This window comes from Gopherus flavomarginatus, chromosome 2 (assembly GCF_025201925.1).
Source record: "Gopherus flavomarginatus isolate rGopFla2 chromosome 2, rGopFla2.mat.asm, whole genome shotgun sequence".
In the NCBI taxonomy this organism is placed as follows: Eukaryota; Metazoa; Chordata; order Testudines; family Testudinidae; genus Gopherus; species Gopherus flavomarginatus.
Window position 1 is genome coordinate 207,996,568 of NC_066618.1, and position 27,847 is coordinate 208,024,414.

The window sequence follows — 27,847 nt, forward strand, 5'->3', positions numbered from 1 at the left end:
TCTGGCTGCCGCGTCAGCGGAGGAGAGCATGCAAGCCATTTTCGAAGGATGCAAAATGCTAGCAACCTAGCAGCTTGGGATGATTTTGCTCAGTGTACCACAAGCTGGGTCCTACGGGCCAGAAGCTGGAAGAAAGTGGCTGGAGTCCTCAGTGTGTCTGGGAATCTGTGAATCGTGACTCACACCGCTCCTCGGATATATAAACAGAGAGCGAGCGAGAGAGACCAAAGCCTTTGGTGTATGACAGAACCGGTCGAGTGCGATTTAATTTTAAAATTCTGGTTCTCCTTTCTTGATGTGGGACACAACAAAATGGTTCTCCAGTAAGAAGAAGAAGAAAAATCTCCTCTAAGAAACCGTGCGTCTTGCAACTGAAGTCACCAGAAATTCAGCTGCTTCGGGATTTAATGGGTTCTTTCAAAGATGTTAAGGGACTTGTGAGAAATCTGCAGCACGGCGAGAAAATCCGGTGAAAGACAATGCTAAATTGCATTAGCGCTGTGCAAGGGTGGACCTAAAGGTTATGAAGTGGTACCTATCGTAACAACAAGCAAATATTGTTCTCGTTTATTTAATCAAGACTCGAACTAATCAGATCTTCAAGCAATGGCAACAGAAGTGGTGTGTGGATTGATCTTCAGATTGCTACTTCCAATATGTCTCGTAGCTGGTACGTGAATTTTGCTTTGCGTGTGTGTGGGGGGGCAGAGGAGGGAGGAGAAGGCGTTAATTTTAAATTGTTGTTATCCACAGCTACTCCAAAGGTTCCTCCATATCATTGTAAAACTGTTTTACCTTTCTGAACGCCTTACCTTTAAAATGAAATCATGTTTCTTTAGCAATCGTTGTTCTAGAGATGCAGCAATCAGTGTATTACCTCTTCTTTTTTCTTAAGATGCTCTATGAATGGGCGTCAGAAATCCCCTCTGCCTTTTTTTGAATGTTGTTGATTCTGGAATTACTTTGTTTCCCCACAAACTTTCATGTTTGCAGCTCATTGACACCTAATTTACATTTTCCTAGTGGATAGTCTAGAGCCAGTTTACAACTAACTCAAGGTACCCCACGTGTATTTGATTTCATGCAATATGCGAGGATAACAATCGTGATTGTATCACTGGCACTGAACTGGTTAAGTGAAATACTGTGCAGTACTCTTCGATTTGCACAGCTCTTTACATAACCTTGTATCATTTTACTCGAAAAGTCTAGTGTATAAAAATCTCTACTTTCCTTCCGCATCCTAACAGACGGTGCAAGAAATATTAATAAAATGATATTTTCTCGTTCTGGGCATTTTATGTTTTCCTTTTTGTTGAACTCAGCATCCTTTGAAAAAAGTAAATAATTTTTAGATTTAAAATAATAATTGATGTTTGAGATACAGGTAGATGACTAATTTGTTTACTATTTTCTGAGAGTTTAATTATTAAATCATTTTACTAACAGGCAGCTACCTAAAAATGCATTATTTTGGGATTTAGAACTATAATGAACAGCTATTGGTAGATGGGTTAATCCGTGTCCTCCTCTTAATTTGCAAATAAAACTTTGAATAAATTCACGATTACGTTTTAGATAGATTGAGGTTAGCTTTTTCGTTCTAACGAAAGAGAAAGAGATTTAAGATGACAAACCAAGGACGAGTTAATGAATGAGACAAATCTCGGAAATGGTGTCTTGATTTAGCCTTCATCAATTAACTTACCATCTATTGCCTAAATGCATGCGATACATTTTATTTAAACTACCAAAACTATAGCGGGACTAAAGCGTCACCAGGATTTTTGTGGTATTTATACCAAAAATGCACTTAAGAATTATCAATGGTCTCTTGAATATTTTACTGTATATTTCGCCCACAACACGGAGAGCTGTATATAGGTTGGGATAAATCCCTTTAGGGTATGAGTAGAACACGTTTCAAAGGTAATGTAGCATTCTACACAGCCCGGAGCTCTGCAGTTACACACCCAGTTTCGGCACTCCGCCGCCTTTTGAAGAATTATGTCTAACAGCAGGACGTGTTTCCTTAAGTTCAGTGTGGATGTGAGAGGCAGTCGCTTGTTTTACCTTTTTTGCTAGCTGTGCGATCATCAGGCACGGGCACATCTGAGTAGGGCACTAGGAGGAGGTCTTTAATGGATACAGGTGAGGGGGAACTGAGACGTTTTGCGTAGTACCGTAACTCTGGAGTATCCGATGAGGAGGTGTTTTACCAGATCCCGTAACTGAGGATGGGGGTAAATCGTTGCAAATTCATAGCTCGCAGAGATGCCGTAGTACTCAGACCGCTTTCTGCCTTCCTAAGCGCATCGGCTCTGTTTCCAAAGGGGGCGGAGGGACAGAGACGGGCCGTTAGAAAAATACAATTACCCCTCCCCAGGCAAACCTCCAGCACAGCTACAGGGCAGCTCCCCTTACAGCCTCTGACAAAGGGTCCAAAGACAACCACGCCCCGGGCGCTGCAGGGCGGGAGGTGAGAGAGGAAACTTCCCAACACGACCCCGAGGAGAAGCGGCAGCTGCCCCCCCGCTTTAGCGCAGCAGACGAAACCTCGCGGCAGCTTCCCTGCCTGCAGCAGGCGCGAGCGCGCGGCCGAGAGCTCCCGGGGGGTCGCTGCTGCCCAAGCGGCGCGCGCGGGAGCAGCTGTTGCGCTGGACTCAGTTGCCTCTCGAGGCGCTCCCGGCTTGTGTCCCAGTGGCGGGAGGGGCTCCCCGGTGCCCGCAGCTGACAACGCCCCGCCTCTCCCCGGGGACTAAGGGCCCGAGCTCTCGGTGCCTCCCAGGAGGCTCTAGGCCTCCGAGGTGAATGGGTTAAACAGGTGTAACGAGTTAACACCCCTCTCAGCCGGGTAGCCGCGGCTCTGCTCGGAGTCAGCCCCCCCCGGCCCGGCAGGGAGCGAGTGGGGCTCGCCGGAGGGCAGCAGCTTGGCCCCGCCAGCACTGCGCCCCCCATCCCCTTTTGGTTTCCCGCTGCAGGGATGGGCCCCGCACGTGGGAGCGGCCTGTGCTCCGACAGGGAGCAGTGAGTCGGGCAGGGGGCGATGCAGGAAGCGGAGCCGAGCAGGTGCAGCCCCAGACTTCTTCCGTCCCGGGGTCCCTGCAGCCCTCCCTGCCTCCCCCCGGACTTAGTGAAACCCGATAATGTGGAACTCCTCAGACTTCCCGCTAATTGTTCTGGTTGCTCAGCGGAGCCAGTCCCAAGTATTGGGCCAGCAAGAGTCCAAACAGCGAGCTGAGATTCTCAAGGTTAGTAGATGAGTTCCAGCGCCTGATCCTCCCGAAGCCTCGTAAACGAAACATCAGGCAGCTTTCCCCGCTTCTTGCGCACAGGGGGATCGCACAGAGCTATCTACTGTTGGGAGTGGGTTTTATGATTTTACTTTGTATCTAGGAAAAGTGGTCTTAAATGCACCGGAAGCAAAGCACTCTCTTCAGAAGAATAAGGGATCCCCTCCCATGCCCTTCCTCTGACTAATGGTGAAGGTTTCAAATTCTGCCACAAAGTGCACTATTTTTACGCCTCACCACAGTATCAGCTAGATCACCACAACTGGGCTTCATCTGATCTATGAGGAGGGGAGTCCTAGGCCTCCAGTTCCTCCACCCCCAGGACCTGGGACTCCACTGCCTCCCACAGTGAAGGAGCTCTTTCACTGGTATGTCCTTCATACCAGTGAAAAGTGGGTGTAAGATGTAACCAAACTGGTTTTATGTTTCAGAGGTTTAGCTGTGTTAGTCAGCATCAGCAAAAACCAGGAGGAGTCCTTGTGGTATATTAGAGACTATTTGTTAATCTCTAAGGTGCCACAAGGACTCCTCCTTGTTCAAACTGGTTTTGACATTCATTCCTTTTGCATAGGTGTACATGTTTACAGATGGCACATGGCGCTGGAGAATCAGCGACATAATCTTCTGTTTCAGTGTTCACAGAGGGCCACAGCTGCTCAAGGGCCAAGCTGGTCTTTGAGATCTTCCTGCTTAGTCAAGATGACCTCCAAGACCTCAGTGAAATATGAACACATTTCCCTTCTATATATTAGCTGTAGATAATCTTAGAAACGGGGCCGACGAGAGGCGGGGAAGCTGGTGCAAATTATTGGGGCCTGACGATCTGGAAGGGGGCCCGGCTTCCCTGGATTCGTTGGCCCTGCTTAGCCGGTTTGCCCTTGCTGAGGGTTCCAAAAAATTTTTTTCACCGGGGCCTGAACCCGCTCTCGGGTGCCCTGGTTAGAAATGTGTATGTCCACATATCTCAGACTGATACGATAGTCTTTGGAGGATATCTTTAAGACTGGGAGGTGTCCTCACTTATGTGTGGTATATATAAGTGATCCTTGGCATGTAAAAAAGGAACTTGCAGAGAAGTTATACTTAAAGTGTGGAGGAGAGGAATAAACTGATGTAGTAATGGAGACTTCATATAAGCACAGAACAGCCATTCTGACACTGTAACATTAACCCTAGCATTGAAATGATGGCATTGTCTTTCTGTGAAGTGCTTACTTGTGTTGGTCTCTTTTTGCTATCCTCTTTGCATTGTGTGTTCTGAATAGATTTGTCTCTGAATCATTTTGCCATCATGATTTTTGGTAGCTTGTAATGTAGAGGTACCTTACTATCGTAGCAGTATCTCAACAGATGTGAATTGACACTGTCATGAGAAGTTTTAATAGTTAGATATCTCATTCAACTGCAAGGGGAAAATGTCCAAATAAAAATGTAAGGAATGATTTTTGGATTTCAGGTAGTGGAAAGCTTTAGATCCCGTTTTTTGGATCCAGTGATCTTGCTCAGTTGGAGATGAGGAAGTACATTAAATAGGATACCAGCTGGATATATTAACTAGATCTGTTATGTTATGTGCATGTTTTAATGTTTATTAAGTGAGAATGCATTTCTCATAAAAGTGAGAATCTGCCTGTACAGCTCAACGTCATGTCACCACACTTCTGCTATTCTAGTACTCACTTGTTTATGAGCAAAGGTCACCATCTATCCCCAACCATGAGGAAGCCTATGGTGGTTTATGGACAATTAGAGTTCTAATGCCGAAGTGATGCTTGCTTGTGTGTTTTAAAACAGACTTTTTAACCCATGCGTCTGCAGTTGGAGGGCTAGTGTGCTGTGACTCACTGTGCCTCCTAGCCCCATCTAAGCAGTACTTGTACCACAGTTACGCATAAAGGAGGAAAATAGTTTGTTCTCTTAATAATAAATATTTAACTGTTGCATGGTTAGATAAGCTGGATTTATTGATTTTTTTTTCACTATAGCAGAGTAGTGTGAAACTTGCTTATCTGATTGAATTTTTGACAGTGATACATGTAATCTAAATAGATTGAGGAAATAACATAACAGCTACACCAAATTGTTAGTGGTTATATATTTAAAAGTAAACATTTGTATATTAAGTTGAAAAATTAGTGTTCTCTAACTTTACTTTTTTAAAATGTATATACACTGCTGCAATGTTTGAGTATCTTCCATGTATTAAATAGTATTATGTATTAGTGTAATTAATATTTTGGGGGCAAGGACAGCAATGCCAAAACCAGTGTGTTGCACTGTGCACGTAAATCCAAACATGTTCAGGGGAAAAGAATAAACTGTGGTTTTTCTTGTTGGTTTGTTGTTGTTTGTTTTTTAAAGGGTTGGTGATTTGTATATAACAGTGTTTTTCATTTGTTTGTCTTGAGAATTTTGTATCGAATAAGTATCTATTAAAGATAAGAATCTCAAAGATGAAAATGAAAGATATTTTTGGACAGTGAAACCTCTGATGCAGCTGTATCTGTTTGTCACTACTAATTTTCCATAATATTGCTTTGGCCTGTGAAGTGTTGCAACACTTCTGTATAGTATGGCACGAGTGACTTGAATACAAGGTAACTCATTGTAATCCCAAGGATTTCAAACTTTCCTCACATTTAAATGCAATATTTTTTTAGTAAGAGACCATTCATATAATACTTTATTGTATAATTTACTAGTTGTCATAGTATCTTTCCCCAATCTGAACCTTAGAGTCCAAAAGTTGGGGTACCAGCATGAATTCCTCTAAGCTTAATTACCTGCTTAGATCTGATAAGCTGCCACCAATCAGGAATTCCAGTGCCTGATACACTCTGGTCCCCCCAAAACCTTCCCTGGGGACCCCCAAGACCAGACCCCCTGGATCTTAACACAAGGAAAGTAAACTCTTTCCCTCACCTGTGCCTTTCCTAGGATTTCCCTCCTTGGGTAACCCTGGAAGATTACCGTGATTCAAACTCCTTGAATCTTAAAACAGGGAGGAATGTCCCTCCCCCCTTCCCCTTTCTCCCTCACCCAGAGGCAAAACAGATTCAAGCTCCGTGAATCTAAAACAAAGGGATTCCCCCTTCTCCCCTCCCTCCCTGTTAAGTACAGACTCAATTCCCTTGAGCCTCAACAAGGGGAAAAATCAGACAGGTCTTAAAAGCAAAACTTTTAATAAAAGAAAATCACTGTAAATTCAAGATGGAATATTACAGGGTCTGTCAGCTTCTAGAAACTGGAGAAAAAGCCTCCTCCAGCAGAAATACAATTTAAAATACTTCCAGCAAACTACACGTTTGCAAATACAGAAACAATCAAAAGACTATAACCGCCTTTCTTACTAAAATACTCACTATAAGAGACTGTAGCAGGGAGATTGGCAAGAAAACTGGTTGCCCATCTAGTCCCTTCCAGGACCCAGAGAGAACAAAGCCAAACCCCAAAAACACAAACAAAGGCTTCCCTCCACTGAGATTTGAAAGTATCTTGTCTTCTGATTGGTCCCCTGGTCAGGTGTTTGGTTCCCTGTTTGTTAACCCTTTACAGGTAAAAGAGACATTAACCCTATCTGTTTATGACACTAGTGTTTAAAAATAATCAGGAAAAAGAAAATGAGAAACCGTGGCATCGGCATTGAAAATGCGTAATTGCTTAATCCTGCCAACTATCTTGGAATCAGCATAAAACAGTTGTTTTGTTTTATATTACAAGTTAATTTGTTATATGCAGAATGTAGTGTTTCTCTCTCTTTCCATCTCTCTCTCTCTGCAGTAGGACCGCAGAATTTTTAAGAGGCTAATTATGAAATTAACCTCATGCTAATTAATTTGTCTAAAACATCTCAAAGTCTAAAAACCACAACATTGATACAGAGTGAGGTAAACCACAGTTTTAGCTATTTCTGCTTCCAATTGCTTTACTTTTCACACACTTAATTAGTTTTGTAGACAATAAAATAATCTGATTTCCTGTGGGATAAAGGAATTTACCTAGGGAGATCAGCTTTCTTTGGTTTTAGCTAATTCTGTGGGATTAGGTGTGGGATTTGCTTGCACTCACACGCGCTTTCTCTCTCTCAAATAATATGTTAGATATGGCTGAATTATTTTGGATAAATTATAATTTTACACTTTTGGGTTCTGGTCAGGATGAAAAGTGTAAGTCTCTGAAAAGCTGCTAGAATGTCAGTTTTTGTGATATTATTGGCATGACCAAAAGCAAGAATGACTGTAAATTATTCTGTCAGTTCTTGTAGACACAAGAGGTTCAGATTTTTTCAGTTAGGCATTTTTGGTTGTTTATCCAAACCAAAACTCTGAACTTCGAGAGTTTCTGCTCTAATGTAACAAAATTGTGGAACATAATTCATGTTAAATTCTCATTCTCCATTCAAGTAATGATGGAGACTCCTCATAATGATGTTTTGAAGATGATTTCTTCAGTATTTGAAAATAACATTATGGGTAACCTTTCAAAAGTGTTTAAATCCTGTTTTCAGAAATGACTTAGGAACATTGACAATGGGATATGTCACCTCTGAAAATGGGACTTAAGTTCTTAAATCACCTAGGCAGCCTTGCAAATTTTATCCCATGTCATTAAAGCAAAATGAAGCTAAGGGAACCACATAGATCAAGTCACTATTGAGCTATTCATATTGTTCCCGTAGTTGCTAAAATTATTTAATAGTCTGTGCTAAAAAGTGCTTCAGAATACAACAATCTCTTATGAGACCATCTATTTATTACCCCTTGGATTACCCTAAAGGAAATATGGAGAACAACAATCTAGAAAATTTTGATACGATTGAGGCAAGTCTATGGAGACAATGGGCCATGTCATGACATTGATTTATAAACAGTACTTCCCACTACTTTCAATGAGAGTAGTTGTTGAAAATTGGATGGTACGGTATGTTATTCTTTGAAGATAAAATTATTTATAATGCAAACCTGTGAAGGTAATATTAAAAAGTCAGGATGATGGCAAAACAGTTCTTACGCATTACTGTTCATAGCATCGTAGTTTATGATGTTAAGATGATGTCAGTGATGACATGCTGTGAAGATAATGACAAAATATTTCAAAGCTACAGTGATCTTTAAATTGCGAAAATGATAGCACTGCTGGTTATTCCATAGTCATCTGGATTTTTGTTTACCAAGGTATTAAGAAAAGAACTATTCATTTTATTGTCCTTACAGTGACACATAATGGCAATAAAATGATCTTTGATGTACCAAGGAATGGCAAAGAAGAGAGACATTATTGTCATTTTTTTTATTGTTGGGAGGTGCTCACATAGTCTGGTGATGGATGCCAATATAAAAACTCAGCTTGACAGTATACGCATACCTTCCACGTAACCCCTTCTTTAACATAGTCTTCTTATAACACTTTTAAAAACTTACTCTTGGTTTTTTCCCAGCACACCCATAAAAATGTATCAATCAGATCAACAAAAAATATTTAGGAACTTAAGTAGCGTAAGGAAGATACAACACTGAGAAGCCACTTCAGCCAAACTGCATGTGAGACCCTAACGTTTTTTTTTTGTTTGTTTTGTTTTAAGCTTCAACACCAAGGGGGCTAATCCTGTTTCAATTAAATCAGTGGGGGTTTTGTCATTGATTTCAAAGGGAGCAGGTTCAGGCCTTGGATTAAGCTAGTAATGGGAAGAAATGTATATTTCTGTAGCCTAGCTGGAACAATATTTCTCCAACATTGTGGAAAGAGCAAAATTGCTCTAAATCTGTGTTATTTTTATTTTAGAGTAATGAAAATCCAAACATGAGAAAAACTAACAAAATATCAATGCAAGGGAGCATAGTGTGGTGGTCGTGATATAACAGTCGTCTTGAATTTGCTCACAACATTGCCTCCCAGCAGACAGGCCAGGAGATTCCTTTCATTTAAAGGTGCAGAACACACAAATGATAGAATCATTATCTCTCTCTTACATTTACATTGCTACACACACCACAGTTATTAATCCCTAAATATTTAATAAACTATACCCAACTTCCATCTCACTTAGAAGATTAAATAGGCCAAGTAGATCTTGTCAATCACTTGACAAGATTTAGGAAAAACTTTGGAATTTGCAAGCAAGTTGAATATCTCCATGCATGAGATTAAACTGGGAATGAAATCAGGGGGAAAGCTAAAACAGTTAATGATGATCTAGGCACAAGGCAGTTCTGTTGTTCTCTTTCCTCTGTTCACATTTGTCAGAGGTTGAATTTGGCTATTTATTTTGCATACTGTACTCCAACCCAAATAAAAATGGGGAGGAGTGACCTGAATTGAATGGAACTATAAAAATCCATTTGTTTATCAATACTTGAGCTCTCTGTCATAAATACATTAGTCAGACCCATTTAGTACCTAAACTCCCACAATAGATTGTGGGCTGTAGTTCTTTAGAGACTTCACTTTTACTTATGATCATGTCATGCACAGGACTCTTGTTCTCTGCATTTAAATTACAAGCAGCAAATATAGATTGTATTCTGATTATCTGTGTATCAGAGCAAGCAATGCACAGTGTGACAGGGCAGAGCTTTGCATATTTTGGAAACAGATAATTCACTGTTTTCTTGTGGTGGGTGGATGAAGATTAATATTAATCTTCATTAAAGTACTATTAATTTTCATTAAAGTACTATTAATACAGCTGTAGTTAGACCCCTTGTGCTGGGGTCCATTTCTATATACTGTTGAAAATGTCTGTTATAATTCCAACTATCTGAGTCACACAAAAAAACCCAGCTGGTGGATAGAGTTCAACACTCTGAACTGCTACAGCACTAAAATCATCATTTCATAGGGCAGCCAGGCTGGGTCATTTGTTGGAGCAGATGAATAGCAGATGCTAGCAAAAGGAGGCAAATACCCCAGAAGTGTTGGCAGTGCTAAAAAAAAAAAAAATCAGTAGAGAATATCAGTTATTTGGATCTTCTCTGAGAGAGATTTCAAAGAATACCCTCCTTCCTTATGACAAATGTTGGATATTAAAACATTTTTCAGGCAGAGAGTTGTGTATGTTTGAGCTCCAATTTCTCCTCTGCCTTCCTTCATGATAACAACAAGTCTTTGTGAGACTGAAATGCCTGGCTCTCTTCCTTTTACTGAGAAGGAAGTAACCTCCGGCATACCATGCAGTAGTCTAGACTAGTAGTCTACAGGCTAGATTCATAGGGGCGTAGCTCCCAACATTTCACGTGGGTAAAGCAGGATGCAGTGTCACTCAGGTTTGGCCTGTCCGCCCCTCTGTAGATGGAGACCAAGGGGTGGATAGGTCAAACCTGAGAGGTTGCAACCTAGTGTATGAGGTTGCACAGCCAAATGCCACTTAGTTTGGGGGCCCACTTAAATGGGGGGCCTAGGGGCAAACTGCCCCTTCTGCCCCCCCCCCCCGGGTGGCTCCAATTTTGGAAAATGTTCAGCTAGGATGGAAGACTCTAGGAGTCAAAGCAGGACACTCCTATGAAACCTAGGACTGTTGGCAGGTCTGTAAGGTGCACTAACTTCTAGGTGCCCTGTTGCCTAGGGGAATTCACAATCCTGAGTTAGGCGCGTAGGCTCTCAATACAACACAGGAGGAGTAGTGCCTTAGATGGATGCACAGAAGCCAGAATAGTAAGTGTGGAGCTGCCTATGCTAGCTGATAGGGAATGCTGAGGAGAGAGGTGTGGTCTAAGCCCTGTCCTTTACAGGGATTTAGGTGCCTAACTTTGGTCTAGAGGGGGGCACCTCTCTCTGCCTGGGTCATAGCTCCCTTCTTGTGGAGTTACATGTCTAAATCACATCAGTCTCTTCTGAAGAAAAAATTAGGGAAAGTTGTTGTTGGTGCCCCTTCATGTCCAGTGCTTAAAGCACTTACCAGATATAGGAGACTGGGGTAAAAAAATAAACCTCTTCTGCCTGATTCAGAACAGAGATTTGAACTCAGGAGTCCCACCTCCCAGATGAATGTCCTAGTCACTAGCCATTCTCTCTCTCTTGCTGTCTGGCTCGGTGACTTTTTAAGGATTTCATATCAAGTGGAGCAGGTTCAACAGGACAGACTGAGAGAGAGACCCAGTCGACAATGATTTCTTATAGTCCAGTGGTAGGTGGGGGAGCTGCATTCAAGTTTCTGCTCTGAATTGGGTAGTGGAGGGATTTGAACTCCAGATTCATCTGCCCTGGGTATGTGACCTAACCACCAGGTCACTGGGCATAAGAGCATGGGTACCACCACTCTGTCCTCTGTGCAGGGTAGGTGTGCTCTGAGAACGCATGCAGGGTTGTGCCTCGCTGGGGAGAAAGACAAGGGAACACCTAGCTTGTGAATCCTGCTGGGGTTTAACTACTGAGCAGCTTGGCACTATCAGGACTTAGGCAGCTTTTCATGTGCCCACCAACAGAAATGTAGGTGCCTATGGGGTCATCTGGCAGCTTGAGTGGTGGTTCTGTGAATGCCAGTGCCACCTTAATGTTGGACTTAGCGCTAGATTCACAAGGGGACTTAGGCACCTGATTGCCCCTTTAGATGTTTATTTATTTAGTTGTTTGTTGTGCTTATTCTGTGGATAATCATATTTGTACATCGAAGGATGACATTAAAAAGCCTTAACTAAAGGAAAAGGTTATCTATGGTATGTATGTGGTTTATGTGATTAAGCCTATGATTTTAGGCATTTCTGTAAATATGATTTGCTAACCACTAAAATGTGTTTCTCCTTTGGTGCTACAGCAGATGAGTCAATATTTATAACATAACCCACACCCAACTTATCCTCTGTTGCCAAATTATCCATTTTTCTATAGCATTGACTTTTTCAATATTCATAATACTTCATGCTATGATTATGCTTGGCGGGATTCAAATTTTATTTATCTTTATAATTTCAATGGATGATATTAATGTTTATTTTTAAGCTTTTTAAAATTTTTATATATTTAAATTTTCACAGTTGTGGGAAAATATGGGGGGCTCAAATTGGGCATGTCAGACAATAATTATTTAATTACAGTAAATATTTAGATTCAAAAAGTTAAAGCTATAACTGTTAAAACACAAATTGTCAACATCACATGGCAATACATACAAAGTAAACATCCTTCAATCAAAATCAGGGTTCTGAGGCAGTATTTTTCTTTCTTTGCCTGTCTAAGTTTTGGTTATTATTGATGGAACTATTTTCTGTTGGTTTGTGTGTATGGTGAAATTGACGTTTATTGATTAAAAAACCTAATCCTTCCAAGCCTAGCTATGATCTTTTCAGCTCTCAAAATCTAAGCAGGGTCAAACCTGGGCAGTACTTGGAGAGCAAGCCTTTAGGACAGGGGCGGCTCCAGGCACCAGCACGCCAAGCGCGTGCTTGGGATGGCAAGCTGTGGGGGGGCGTTCTGCCGGTCACCGCGAGGGCGGCAGGCAGGTTGCCTTCGATGGCATGCCGGTGGAGGGTCCACTGGTCCCCCAGCTTCAACGGACCTCCCTCAGGCTGCCGCTGAATTCGCGGGACCGGGGACCTCCTGCAGGCAAGCTGCCGAAGGCAGCCTGCCTGCTGTGCTTGGGGTGGCAAAATGCCTAGAGTCGCCCTTGCTTTAGGAGCCCAGGTGCTACTGGCAGTAGTACTGATAACACAGGAAGTATCACTCTGATTTTTGATTCAGCATTGAACTTGCCTCATTCTGGTGCTAAGGGCATCAGGTGCTGGGGATTGGTCTTTCTTTCCTATGAATCAGGTTATGATTTTAGCATTGAAAAATTAGAAAATGAAAAAGCTGAATTATTTTAAGCAGCCACCTTGCACAGATGTAGTTTTTATTTTAGATTTTATTAAATGTGTCTCTTAATACATTATTGTTAAACACATACCATAGAACATTTAGGATGTGCAGTATGGCTGAATTAATTGGCTTTTTCATTGAGACTCTTGCTTATTTGTTTCCTTTCTTGAGTAGTTCAAAAATCATAACCTTATGTTACATTACAGTTACTATTTTATTTTGAGTATTAAATCCTTTTTTGCTTTTGTGCTAAGATATATGGCTCAATAATATCTGGTGATAGTGAATTCCACAGATTAACTCTACTTTGTATTAAAAAGGGAGTACTTTTTAATCTATTTCAAATTTGTTGCCTCAGTAAATTATTTGTTGGATGAGAAGTATGTATAATTACTTAGATCAGCAAAAATGTAATGTTTTCTTTACTCTAAAACATTGAAATAACATTTGCAGGGCACAAAAGCAACCATTAAGATTGACTGTAGAAATTACCAGCCATAAATTTTCGATCTGGTTGTCTGAGAAGCAAGGGATGCGACGTTATACTTTTAATTTGCTTTTTAAGCAGACCCTTGTAGTATACATGCAGTGTTCATTTCAAGAGATTAGAGAGAAGCACAGTGTCATGGTATAATTCCCCACTCTGAACCTTAGCGTCCAAAAGATGGGGTACCAGCATGAATTCCTCTAAGCTCAATTACCAGCTTAGTACTTGTAGCGCTGCCACCAACCAGGAATTCCAGTGCCCGATACACTCTGGTCCCCCCAAACCTTGCCTGGGGACCCCCAAGACCCAGTCCCTCTGGATCTTAACACAAGGAAAGTAAACCCTTTCCCTCACCGTTGCCTCTCCCAGGCTTCCCCTCCCTGGGTTACCCTGGAAGATCACTGTGATTTAAACTCCTTGAATCTTAAAACAGAGAGGAAAATCCACCTTCCCCCCTCCTTCTCTCTCCCCCTCCCAGATTCTTCCTGAGAGAGAAAGTAGTCCTAACACAGAGAGAAATTAACCTTTCTATCCCCCTTCCCTCCTTTCTCCCCACCAATTCCCTGGTGAATCCAGACCCAGTCCCCTGGGGTCTCACCAGAATAAAAAAACCAATCAGGTTCTTAAACAAGAAAAGCTTTTAATTAAAGAAAGAAAAAACAGTAAAAATTATCTTTGTAAATTTAAGATGGAATATGTTACAGGGTCTTTCAGCTATAGACACTGGGAATACCCTCCCAGCCTAAGTATACAAGTACAAATTAAAATCCTTTCAGCAAAATACAAATTTGAACTCCTTCCAGCCAAATACACATTTGAACTCCTCCCAGCCAAATACACATTTGCAAATAAAGAAAACAAACATAAGCCTAACTCGCCTTATCACCTAGTACTTACTATTTTGAATCTATAAGAACCTGTATCAGGGAGATTGGAGAGAAACCTGGTTGCACGTCTGGTCACTCTCAGAACCCAGAGAGAAGAACAACCAAACACTAACAGCACACACAAAAACTTCCCTCCCTCAAGATTTGAAAGTATCCTGTCCCCTGATTGGTCCTTGGGTCAGGTGACAGCCAGGCTCACTGAACTTTACCCTTTACAGGCAAAAGAGATATGAAGTACTTCTGTTCTATTAACTCTTACTTATCTGTTTATGACACACAGTATGGCATTTCATCTTTTGAATTCATTCAGATATCTTCAGTTTAGAAGTTCTGTTGCAAATCAAGTGAAAATAAAAGGGGTGTGTGAGAGAGAGAGAGAGATCACTTTTTCCTTTTAATTATTATAAAACACAAGATTGCAGACATTAAAAATTGTTTCTGCTCTTTGCAAGACCTGTGTTACTTATAGTCTGACGGAGCAATAACTATTTTTAAATTGTGGGTCAAATCCTGTCCTTCACTTCAGAAGTGTTGCATGAGGTTATACATTGAAATATATAGTTTTTAAAGAGGAAACTACTGTGGATTTGGTCTAAATATAGACCTTGGTTTGTGCATCTCTTCCTGGGTGTAGTCAAAAGAGGCTAAACAGTTTTCTTAATGGTGCTATCTTCACCCTCACCAAACCTATATTAATACTAAAATTGCTGTTACCCCAGCTCCAAATGTGTACCTCACCCACATACTAAGACGATGTTGTTGGGTATGTGTATGCTTAGATAGTCTGGGGAAGATGAACTCCTCCTTTCAATAGCTTTTGTATATTAAAGAATTTTAGAGTACACATGTGGATATCTTTTAAAGACCTGTTTAGTTTCGTTAAATGCAGAAGAGATTGCAAAGAGTGAGATGAACAACAGTGAAAAGTGTTTAAGAACCAATATACTTTTTTGGTAGTTCAGAGCCAGCTTTATTTCCAGATTGATTTAATAAAATGGAAGGGCAGACTACAACGACGATTACACCAGTCTGTAATCTGGTCCTGGGTATCTCTAACACACAGGTACTCAGCAGCTTACTTGGACTTCATTTTAAGTCATGTATTTGTGAACTCAGTAACCTTTCTGATGTAAATTAATGCACTATGCAGAGCCAGCACTCGGCATAAGCAGACTAAGCAATTGCTTAGGGCTCCAAGCAGCTCAAGGGGGGCACCTATTTGTTTTTTATTATGTGGTGTGTGTATGGTTGGGGTATTTGTGCTTGGGTGGCCCCCAGTGGGCTAATACTGGCATCATGCAAAACACATGTTTAATTATGGCTCCCACATTTAACAACATGTTATATCTTTCTCCTTTTCCATGTGTATGGCCTTGATGTAGTCTGTTACTGGTGAAGCTTGCTATAAACTGAGAATGGGATGGCCTGTAACCCAGTGGCAAGTGAGGAGATTGCTATGTTGTATCACAGGATTGTTTGTGTCAGAAGTTGGGCGCAGCTTCTACAAACTCAATATACATTGGCTTAATTAGTTGCAGAGGGTAGTTGTGATGGATTGTGGGTTTACATCAGCTCAGCTCAAGTTACCCTTTTGTTAGACTACTTCTTTGGGAGATGTTTCTGATCAATATGTGTGGGTGCAATGTATTTGATGTGCAGTTTTGTCATTATATTTCAATGGTTTAAGCACTTGCCTACTGTTCACTCAGCACTTATACTTGAGCATAATTACATGTTCCACGCTGATTTGTAGTTTTTTCAGATAGCAACATATAATACAGTCATACTTTAAAGCTATTCCATGCACTTTCCCAGATACCACATCTCTTTTCGGAGATGTGTGGATTGCAGAGCATCTTTTGGATTATGTTTTTAGCTGGAGCATAGAATTCTAGTAGCTTGGCTCTAAACATCTGCAGGACACATACAGAATATTCAACTTAGAAGAAATTCTGTAGTTTTGGTCTAGCAACTCTTCTAAGTTTGGATTTATAAAAATATATTTGTACCTACAGTGTTTGCCAGTGATATTCATGTGATACTTTGAATCACAGTCATGTACACATGAACACCTGAAAAATTGTTGCACCTTTTATGGCATGTGCATTACCTACCAAAGCAGCTGCATGATCTTATTGCTGTTCTCCTCCTCCTTTCCCTCTCGCCAGAAAGTTTAACACTGGTCAAATAACTGCTTATCTTAGAAGACAAAGGTCAATGGGGCAGGGCTAACTTATTTGTTAGTTAAATACTAGCCATGCATATTTACTGTATAGTGCTGTGTAAATAATAAATAACATTTCCATAGTTTTTTCTAAACTGAAGGGAAATCAATGAAATAGCTTTTAAAAAAAGTTTGGATGAAATGGCATTACTTTTTTTTTAAGTAGAAAATTGCAGTGTTTTTAAAGTTACTGTCTTGGGGGGGCAGGGAGCGGAAATTGCTAACCCTAATTATAGAGTTAAACATCAGTGTTAATGTTAAATCAGATCTGCCTCTGACTTTGTGTAGATCTCTGATTAATTGCAAAACATTTAATCTCCAAAATTCACTCTTTCCACCCCTTTCACACTGCCAAAATTTATGTCCAGTCTTTGGTCTCATACTTTTTCTGACCTGGATCTTCTTCATCTCTTCTTTCTTCAATCTCTCCGAATCTCACCTGCTTTGCCAACCGTGCTCAGCTCCTTTCTAAATCCCTTCATTGCCTCTCGTAACAAATTCAAGCTGCTATCTTTGTCTTCAGAGCCCTCCAGAGTGTATCTGTTGTCTCCTTTCACTCACCCCAAGCCCACTTTGCTTGGCCTGCTTGCTCGTCTGACTACCCGCTGCATCCCAGGCCAGATTTTGAATTTAATTCCTTCAAATTCCTTCTCCAAACACATTTCTTCAAAGAGTCTTTTTAAATCCTAGTCATCCATTCTACTAAGGGAAGTTCAGTGTTTTAAATTAACATGCACATTACTCATCTAATGTACCACACAACTTTATTGTCTTAACCCTTCTTGTGTCCTTCACCCCCTCACTTTATACTTTCCTTAATTTAGATTGGCTAGAGACTTCATCTTTCTTTGGCAAGTGATGTGCATGTTTATAGCAGGCTCTATGTGATGACTTTTGAATTGTGTTGTATGAAGTTCCTTCCCTCTCACTAGAGACTAGTGCTACACTTACCTAGCAACCACAGTGTTATCTCAAAAGTGCTAGCTTTTCATTCCTCTTCCACGCCACACAGTATGAGGCATGAGTATGAGAAGTGGAGCCTGGGCAGTACTTCTAAGACCCAAGCCCAGGTTGCCTCCCAGGTTCTGGCAGGACTTTAGATCTGCTTGACACTGGCAGAACCTCTTCCTTATCAGTGAGATATTTGGCAGGCATGAGAGAGGAAATGGTGATGAGCAAGGGGATATATGATGTTTCTTGGGGGTGCAGTTGGTATCCTCCTCAATCTTGTCTCAATCTTGCCCCTGGCCCTCCCCCCTCCCCACCCATAGCTTCAAGTTGTCCTGCCTGTGTCCATTTGGGAACTTCTTCTGGTCACTTCTTCCCTGCTGATTTCCATATGCCCCCACTTTGGAGATTCTTCCTGGGCTCCACTTCCAACTGCTTCATGTTAGGGCTTCCTGTCTTACGGTCATCCATTACTTCTGGGGGGTTTATCCCTTATTTCAACTGATTTTGACAGATAATATTTCTTTGATTTCACAGAGTCAAAATACATTCAGGTGAGGATTCCTGGATCTAATACAATCAATTGTTTGGTTTTTATTAATTTATGGAGGAGCAGTAGAGACTCTGTAAAGAAGGCCATAGCAGGAGTTATGTATAAAGCCAATTAGTTGTCCATCTTACTCATGAATCTGGTCAAAATATAATTTTAACTCCAAAATAAAACAAAAATCCGAAACAACCAATCAGCCAAACCCTAGAGAAGACTATCATATGAAGTGCTAAATGTGCTCTCTCTCCATCTTTCCAAACTGAAATAGAATAGACTAAGGTGTATGGCCACTTTGTGGCCAAAAATAAAGCAAGATTTGTGGATAATATGGAGGTTTAATGCTGTACTGTATCTTAAATTACACATTTACAGTGTTTAATCTGTCAGCAATTTACTTTCATTGAATTGATTCAACAGGTGCCAATGCAAACTTCACATTTAACATTAAATTTAGTTCATTACTCATAATTTTTCATTGTCCTATGCAAATACACCACCTCGGTTGCTCAAAGACCTCTTCTTAGAAGATCAAAGGCAAATGTGTGTTTTTTGTGAAATGCTTACAATTTGCTGTGTGATTGCAAATTCAACAAAAAGTTGCTTCGGGATACAATGGTTTTGTACAAATGAAGCCAATATCAATCTTGGTCAGCCAAGCCCCAATGAGCAACACTATAATTTACCACTTTTTATAGTATGACCCTAGAGAGTTTGAAATAAGAGACAGCCTTACAGTACCAGTTTCAAGGATTTTAGTGATAACATAGTGGTGATGGCCTAGATTTCTCCCTCTCCTGAAGAAATCTGTGTCAGAGGGGCAGAAAAGTTCCATGAGGTTCCTCTGTTTCCTCTAAATTGGCTACTCAAGGGTTGTACTGGGTAGTGATGAAGTGAGCAAGTGACAGAACTCCCGCTCCCGCCCCCGCCAAATGGATCATGAGGATCCATGTTGGACAAAAATCTCTAGAACTGTCAAAGGCATGGACAGTTGGGTGCCTTCTGCCTCCACTGTCTGCCATGACTTGTGGCATAAGGTTGCTAACAGTCCCATATTATAATGGATGTTCCTTATTTAGAAAAAGAATTGCCTGTCCCTAAATCAGTATAGGAAGCTTTTGGTTCTATATTTCGACCAGATGTGTAGTGCTGCTGGAGCGGTCCAGAGTGTTGCTCCGGCACCTGCAATCTGGGATACAGAGGTGCTCCAGCACTTCACTTTGCAAAGTGCCACTAGTTGGAAGCTTCACCTAGTACTTGGGGTCTCAATGTCACTCAAATTTGGCTGGTCACCCACAGTCATGCCACACACAGGGCAACTACTGAAGCCTGAAAAGGTGCCCCGGGTAGTTCAAGCAAAGTCTCTTCTACTTGCCTTCTTCCAGTCCACACCCCTTATTTCAGTCCCCATCCCAGTAGTGCCTGGTGCTGCAACAGGCTCAGATCATCAGCTGCAGACTCCAACAGCCCTTGGTGCTTGCACTGAAGACCCTGGGTTTTCTGCAGCACCAGAGATGGAGAGAGAGAGAACCCCTAGGAAGGCTGGAGAAGAAGGGACTCACCCCCAGAGGCTCAAGTCAAGACTTCTGAAGTCTATCCTGTATTTTTGAAAAACAGCATTAGCAACCCTATCTTGGTAGTATAGTTCCAGAGGAAGCCGTGTTGCCATTGGCAGGTCCCTTAAAAATAAAGTAACTACATAGAAGCAGGATAATTCCAATAACTATACTTTATATGTATACAAATGGAAACTTTAAGAAAAGCAGAGGAAAACCTCTTTATCAAAAGACTGTGTCTGAATAATTAGCATGTGGAACTTATTGCCGCCAGATATTATTGAGACTACAAGCATAAGAAGGTTCACAAAGATTTAGATGTTGATATGGATAAAGAGAATTTGAAGAGTTATCTTTTAAAACTCTTCAAAATGTGTTTTGGAATAGATTTAAACCTCCATTCTTCAGGGCATAAGTTAACCTCCAACTGAAGGGGTTAGGAAATATTTCCCTGTGGGCAAGTTATTTCATAATTCCTCACTTTGGGATTATTGCATCTTCTGAAGTAGTTGGTATTAGCCACTACCTTAAGTAAGATTCTGGAATAGATGGACCACTAACTGACTCCTGGCAATTCATGTGTTCTTATAAGCATATACAACTAATGTTGAATTCCTCGTAGTAGACTTTGACATAAAATTTGTGTAAAATACTCCAAGTGTGAGCAGCTGAAGGTATTAGGATCACTTAAAATTATTGCCTTGGTTTTTATTTTAAAAATTTATAATTCCAGCTCAAAAGTATTCAAAAAAAGACAAGAAATTGATGCCTGAAGTCTAGAGAGATTTAGTCTTCATGCAAATGTTTACTAATAGGGTCATACCTGAGTAGCAATGTTCAGATCCAGACTTAGAAGATCAAAACTTGTCAACAGTTCAATGGCATTTGGGCCTAGGGTTTTTGTTCAGAGCCTTCGCTAATAAAAAAATATTATGGGAACTCTAAATCAATTCAATAAATTTTATTTTAAAGTTGTCCCATAGTGTGAAAGAAGTTGGCTAAATATGCACTTCAAAACATCCTAGTCATGACTTCTTATATTTGTGCCAAGTTGTATAGCAGTAGTTCTTGGAAATCTTACTGTGAGAAATTTTTAAATCTTTCCCTAACCTATTGGTACCACAGATTTCAGAGGATCCAATTTTCCATTCATGGTATTTTTTTTTCATGACATATAGCCACATTCTATATCCATAGGGCTCTGCTGTGCCCTTTCTTAGCACTTAACGGTATATAGCCAAAGGCTCTGAAAAGGTTAAAATAATGTTTCTCAGTTGGATGTGTTGATTACTAATGGATGATGTTCTGTTGCATTGGCACAGTCATCTGTCACCGACTCGTAACAGAATAATTAATTTATGGGGGAAGTTGAGGTCTAAGCCATTACTTTTCAATTTCAGGAAATATCTGATGGCAGTGCTCTGAAAGGGCTAACTAGCCAGTAAATTCTGGGCATTATTTCATAGTAATCATGATCATATAATAGAATTACCTTAATTAGACAGGCTTTCTACATTGCAAATTATTGTAAATGGCAGCTTTCTAAATACCTTGTTTTAAAACCACAGAACCAAAAAGATTACTTTTGAATGTCACCTCATTGCATTCTTTCCTCAAAAAATAGCATGAATATTTTACTGTTAATTATCCTGATAAAATGCTTGCAAAACAGCTGGTCAGAATGGTTATTTTAAGCTAAGGTTGCAGCTACAAATATCTAGGCTTTTAAAAAGCCTGTATTTCAGAAGCAATTGATATCAATTGTTTAGAGGCTCTAATGTGTTGTATTTTATGAGTCCAATGAGAATTAACAGTTCCAAAAATTTGCTATTGAAGAAGGCAAAATTAATCAATTGCAATGTGTAGCAAACAATATATACTGACTTCAAAAGGTCACTTTTTGAACATCAGAAGACTGTTTTTCCAAATCATAGCAAATTACATTTTGAGAGTATGACAATTATAACTGATCAGCCACTTGTAACAAAAGTGGCTTTCATATGAAAAAGAGATTTGGTACCAGAAGTCATACACATGAATGTTTTTTGTTTTTCCGTTATCTACATTTGCCTGCCCTGAGGGACCAGATAATTTACATATGGAAAACAATAATTAATGTAATGTACTTTGAGCAGCCCAGGTGACTCTCTCCTCACTCTTATTAAAAAAATAAATATATTGGACAACTCTTGGCACACAAACAGACTGAGCAATTTATTATTGTGAGACCATTTTCTTACCTAATGTGAAAAGGTGGCTAGAAATAATATTTAAAACTACTGAAATAGATCAGATAAGGGTGTTTCAAAACTGTATTGTATCTATGTTGATAGTTCTGGTTTATGATGAGTATAAAATGAGCTGAAAGTAGCAGGTTTTTTTAGAAAGGCTCGGATACTCTGGTGGCAATGGATGTGTTTTGTCTTTATCACAGGATTGGACAATATGGGCCTGATTTTTTTCAGAGGTGCTGAGCACAGTGTTATGTTTGACTTTTGCTGGAATTTTAGTAGTTCAGCCTTCTGAACATCAGGCATTATGAGTAGTGCTGGGTGAAGCATGATGGCTGAATTTTTTTTTTTTTTTTTGCCAAAAAATATGCTTCAGATCATGAGAAACATTTAGTGAATTGCCACCTCCACAGTTTGGTGAATCTAGTTCTTCATTTCCTTTGCTTTTATTTTAAAAAGATTTTAAATGCCCTGAAACACTTCCTTCTAGATTGACTAAAATATTTTGTTCAACCCTAAATGAAAGCTTTCTAGTTTGTTTGAAATTCAAAAATAAATTACATAAATTTCGTTTTGGTTTGACTCAATCTGGATTTTTTTTCAGAGTAGCCAGCAAACGGAAAAATCAGTTTTTCATATAGCTCTATTTGAGTCTCCTGTTGGCTTTCCAAATCTATGCCTACTGTCCAACTGAATAATAGGGACAACTGAAATCTTAGTGGGAAGAAGAAAAATAACATGGACAAAATTACCTACGTGCTAAAAATATAGCACCTAGTAACCTGCCACATAATAAATAGCTAGTTGTAATTTAGTATGGCTCAAAGCAATTAAAATGAATCAAAGTCAACGTTATGATCTTATGAACATCTTTGACTACCGCTGTCCTTTTTGTTAAGAGAGACTGATATTCAGAAATTACCTCAAAGAATTTGACATATTGGTAGCAAAGTGCATTGACTTGAGTTTATATGGATTCAGAGGTTGACATGTTAATGTTGGTGGCTGAGATTGACACACAAAGAAGAGTTTAATTGATTTCAAAACATTACTTTTAGGTTGGCAGATCCTTTAAAGATGCAGTGTGTTGTAGATGGCATTTTTTTAAAGTAATGGTCCCACAGGCAGTTGTCCAAGTTTGAGCTCTGTCAGTTCCAAATGGGAGTATGCTTCAGAATGCTAGGTTCTTTCATTCTGTGAAATACGTGACACATAAGGGTTTTAAATTCTCCTACCTTAACAAAATTAAATTTTTTAAACTAGAAAAAGGAAAGAAAATGTAAATTAAAAAGAAACCACTTTAATAACTAATGCTGCTTTAAAGGTAAAGTTTTAATATTTTTTCTTGATGTTTATTTATTACACTTGTGTGTCTCTTCAGAAGGTTTTCAGTAAGTTGTCTGACCCTTGTCAGTGTGTACAGAGCCAATTTTAAATGTAAATCCATGTAAGTACATAGAGTTACATGGGGGATGAATTTGGTATGTTATACAGTAAAGCTCCATGCAACTCCAATATCTTTGGTCATGGAGGAACCTTTCTGTGCTTTAAGCTAATCGTTTATTACTATAACAGCTTCTACTCTGATTTAGATAACCACAGAATTACATCCATACTGCCATTATAGATGCAGCTTTCACTGGGTTATGTGAGGTTACATTTCATCATGTGGTGCCAGAATTCTCCCACTGTCATGTGAGTGGGCTTGACTCTCCCTCTCCCCAGAGGATATGAATAATTCCCATCAATTTCAATGGGACCTACTCATGCCCTGTGAATTAAAAATCATGATCCCAGGGAAGAAAACGTGCTCCAAAAATGGTTCTAAAATGGAAAAACTTTTGAACATCCCGATATGCTCCTGTTTTTTTGTTTTATGTGCTTTTTGTTTTGTTTTTAAAGCTAGAGTATAATGTGAGCAGAAATGTGGGGTTGCTTTCTGGGAGCAGATACATACTATATAAAGAAGCAACAAATGGAAAAATTTAGCCACACTCCATACTCCAATGCAATTGTGTTATAATATGTTAACACTTAGCAATCATACTGTAGACAGACAACAAATACGTTGGATTATCTAATATTTTAAAACTAGTAGGCAATTGTAATGAAGACTTTTTTCACAGGGACTAGACATACACTGAACAAACTTCAGATTGACCATAACCAGTCTAGAAAGGTCCCTGTTATGCTAAACAGAATGATCACCATTTATTAGTCAATATTTACTTACCTGAGATACTACAGTTATTTCCTATTCTAAGTATAAGGGGAAACTCTGATATCTGATACTACTGTTGACTTTGCAGGGATGATCTCTACAGTTAGTGTAAGGCCACAGATAATGGATGCAGAGACAGTAGAAGATTGCAGATATTGGGAATGCAGTCTTGAATGCCAGTAGAGAGAATAATATTAAACATAGTGATTAATCAAAAAAGAATGAGAACATATTGCCAATAGACTTGGATATTAATATGCAGAAAAAATGGTGCTGTGTACAATTCTATCACCAGTACATAACCCGTTTTTCCCCTTTCTGTGCTTATGTTCATAGCAATGGGTAGACTTGTAATTTACACCTTTCACAGAATCTGGTACATATTTTTGGTGACTGTAAACTTAAAGGGCCGGATGTTGATCTGATGTACAACAACATTATGGTAGTGTAATTCCAATAACTTCAGTGTCATTACTTTGGGTTTAGATCAATATATCTGACATCAGAATTGGGCCCAGAAAAAAAGCCATTGGTCTGAACTTCGCTTATAAACAATGTACTAATAAAAGTAATTGTTTCCAGACTTAGTTGGTTAACAATATAGTACTATGTATTAAACTGTGTTTAACTATAATATCAATGACACAAATTCTAGGGGTCAGCGATTTTAGGAGCATCTAAGCTTCCATCACCCTTATTAAGAAGAAGTTTAAGAGGATGAAGGTTTGGGCACTTAACATTGAAAGGGTCTTTAAGTACTCATTGGGTTGATCAAGCTCTGTCCATATGCATGCATATTATGTTGAAACATATGGCATCAAAATTGCTATGAGAAAGCTAGTTGACTCTACTGGGTTGAAATAAATCAATGAGCAGAATTTTAAGGAGAGGATCACTGTTCTGACCTGTGGTGTGAGATGTAGGAACATCATTCTTTTTTTTAGGACATAACCCTGAAAAAACACCAAGGCAACCCTTAATGGTCTACATGGTGCCAAGCGCAGCTGGAGACAGCCAGCGAGTACAGAGCCTGGAAACATAGCATATACAGAAGGTAACCATACTAGTGGTCACATGGCCTGCTCCAGATTCCTACAGTTCTCTGACTTCAAATTGGCATGCTTGCTTTCTTCCAAATTCTGTCTGGCAGATACCAAAGCATACATGGGAGGAGATGAGGAAAGGAGGTGGAAGCGTGCTTGAATAAAATAACACAACTTGGAGAAGACAAAATGGGAAGCAGTGGCTGAATGGTGATGGGGTCAGAAGTGCTGGAACCAGAGGTGCTGGGGGTGTTGCTTGAAGTAGTAATACATGGTTTCTGCCTTCAGCACCTCCACTATAAAAATTGTTTCAGGACCACTGGATGGGGTAAGGTGTAAAATGGGGAGGCTGGCCCAATGCTCCCTAGGGTGCCCTAAGACTCTTCATTCCAGAATCTCTTCCCTCAGCTACCTCTCCGTGGTGGCCCTCAATTCCTTCTAGTACCCTAGTCCTGTCAACCTTCCCTGTGTTTTAGGTGTGTTGGGGTATAACCTCCTGTCTCCCACACATTGGCACCAATTGGTAAAGGGGCACAGGGGAGAGGTGTGGACCCTGTAGGGGAAATGAGGGACTATTTCTCATCACTGAGAAGTGTCATACCTGGCAGTGAATGAAACTTGACAATTATGTAATATCTCTATTTCCCAAATTAGGAAACCCTATCAAATGAGAGGTGAGGTGAATCATACAACAAATCCATGACAGAACAGGGAATAGAATTTAAATTTAACTCTCAGTGTCCTACTCTAAATCCAAATCATACAAATAGGTTAATTCTGCTAGTAGACACCACATTATCTGAAAGTGGATTTCAAACCTATGGTTACAAGAAGGCAGTTACGTTATGAGGAGAAGAATTTCACTGCTTCACAATGGAAGCTTCCTTTTCTATCACAAACTACAAGAGATCATGCAGGACCCCAAATGCAGAAAATGTTACAATTTACATGATTCTGCCACTCACCTTTATGTGTACAGCAAGCTATCTGAATGCACCCAAAACTGGAAGACTTTAAAAGACGCCTAGTGGAATTATGTAACAATGTACTAGTGTTTACATGTCCCACTTTTATATGGTGCGTATTGCATGATAATAGCGCTCTTTTGTCCACTGAAATACATTGCTGCAGCTGTCCTTTAACACATCAGAGTCCTTTAATAACCTTTTACCATTCTGTCACAGAATCATCAAAATTATTACTGTTTGTGGAACTGAACAACATTATTATAATTCTTTGCAGAGTTGGTCAAAATTTTCCATTTTGGAAATTAAGCATTTTTGCTGAAACTTTGATGAATTTTTTTCCCTCCTCCTTTCAATCAATTTATAGATCTAGTAAAAAAAAAAAAGGATTTGAAATAGCTTTTTAAAAAAGTACTGAGGAACCCCTTTCCTCTCATCTGCACCAGCTCTAATTTGTATTCTAATAGCACTGAAGAGAGCCATTTGGTGATCAGGGCCCCATTGTGCTAGAGACTGTACATGCATGATGTAAAAAGACAATCCTTGCCCCAAAGAGCTTCTAGTCTTTATTTATGACAAGAGACAACAGATGGATGAAACAAAGATCGGAGGGAAAAGAAGAACTTGTGATAATTGTAAAATCAGAAAATCTTGCCTGGCAAGCAATAGCCATGAGTCACCTGCCTCATCTTCATCAGTGGGCATGGTTTGGTAAGAACGGTGAGTTGGAGGAGGTTAAGGTAGTTGTTGTATAGGTGCAGCTCCACAGGAGAGGTGTGTGTGTGTGTGTGTGTGTGTGTGTGTGTGTGTGTGTTTAGAGTACCAGGGGAGTGTAAAAGTTAAACTCCTATAGCTGGCTTCTTCAATCCACATTAAAGTATTTGTTGAATTTGTTCAGTTGCACAAAGATACTTCCAGGGAAATTGAATAAATGCCTGTAGACTTGCTGGTAATACCAGACACTTGTTGAATCTTCTCATTATCTTGTAATATGTATTTAATCTTTTTGCCAGCAGTGAGAGCGGTTAGGTTAATCAACCACCTCAGGGAAAGCTGAGTAATCTGGACCAGTGTCTTTAATACAGGTGGCCATGTAGCCTGTCTTCTGCATGTCTCTACAGTGGGCAGAGTGCATATTGGCAAATACAGTAAAGACATCTAGCAATTAGATCACTATTATGTGTTGAATCATCTTTATTACCAATGTATATGTAAAGGTAAATCAGATAATTTATTGGATGAGTGCAAAATTTTACTGCATGTGCTAGTTCACTTCTGAAGAGAGAATTGGAAATTGTCAGGATGGATGTAGGAAGACACCAGTTGTTCTGGTCCGACGTCAAAGGGTCTGAGTTCATAATGTAGTAAAATTAGCAATGGCTTCTCCTCTTTCTCTTCTCCAGAAATCAGTTGTGTTTATGTTAAATCAGGCCTCAGAAAAGCGGAATTTAAAGGCAAAAGCATTAAACTTTCCCAGTTAATTTCATGAGCTGGGATTTCTTTGTCATGGATTCATAGAAATGTAGATGTAGAAGGGACCTTGAGAGATCATCTAGCCCAGCCCCTTGCACTGAGGCAGGACCAAGTATACCTGGATCATCCTTGGCACAGGTGTTTCTTACCTATTGTTAAAAACATACCATGATGATGATTCCA

At 39.9% G+C, this 27,847-nt stretch overlaps 1 protein-coding gene across 1 annotated transcript in view; it reads left to right on the forward strand.

Annotated features, from left to right (window-relative positions):
* The first annotated feature begins 223 nt into the window (after window positions 1-223).
* PIEZO2 (piezo type mechanosensitive ion channel component 2) overlaps window positions 224-27,847 on the forward strand; it is a 484,884-nt gene continuing 457,260 nt past the window's right edge. Inside the window, exon 1 of the mRNA XM_050942210.1 lies at window positions 224-670. Within this exon, the coding sequence (XP_050798167.1) occupies window positions 607-670 (64 nt within the window). The 5' untranslated portion in view covers window positions 224-606. The remainder of the gene's footprint in view (window positions 671-27,847) is intronic.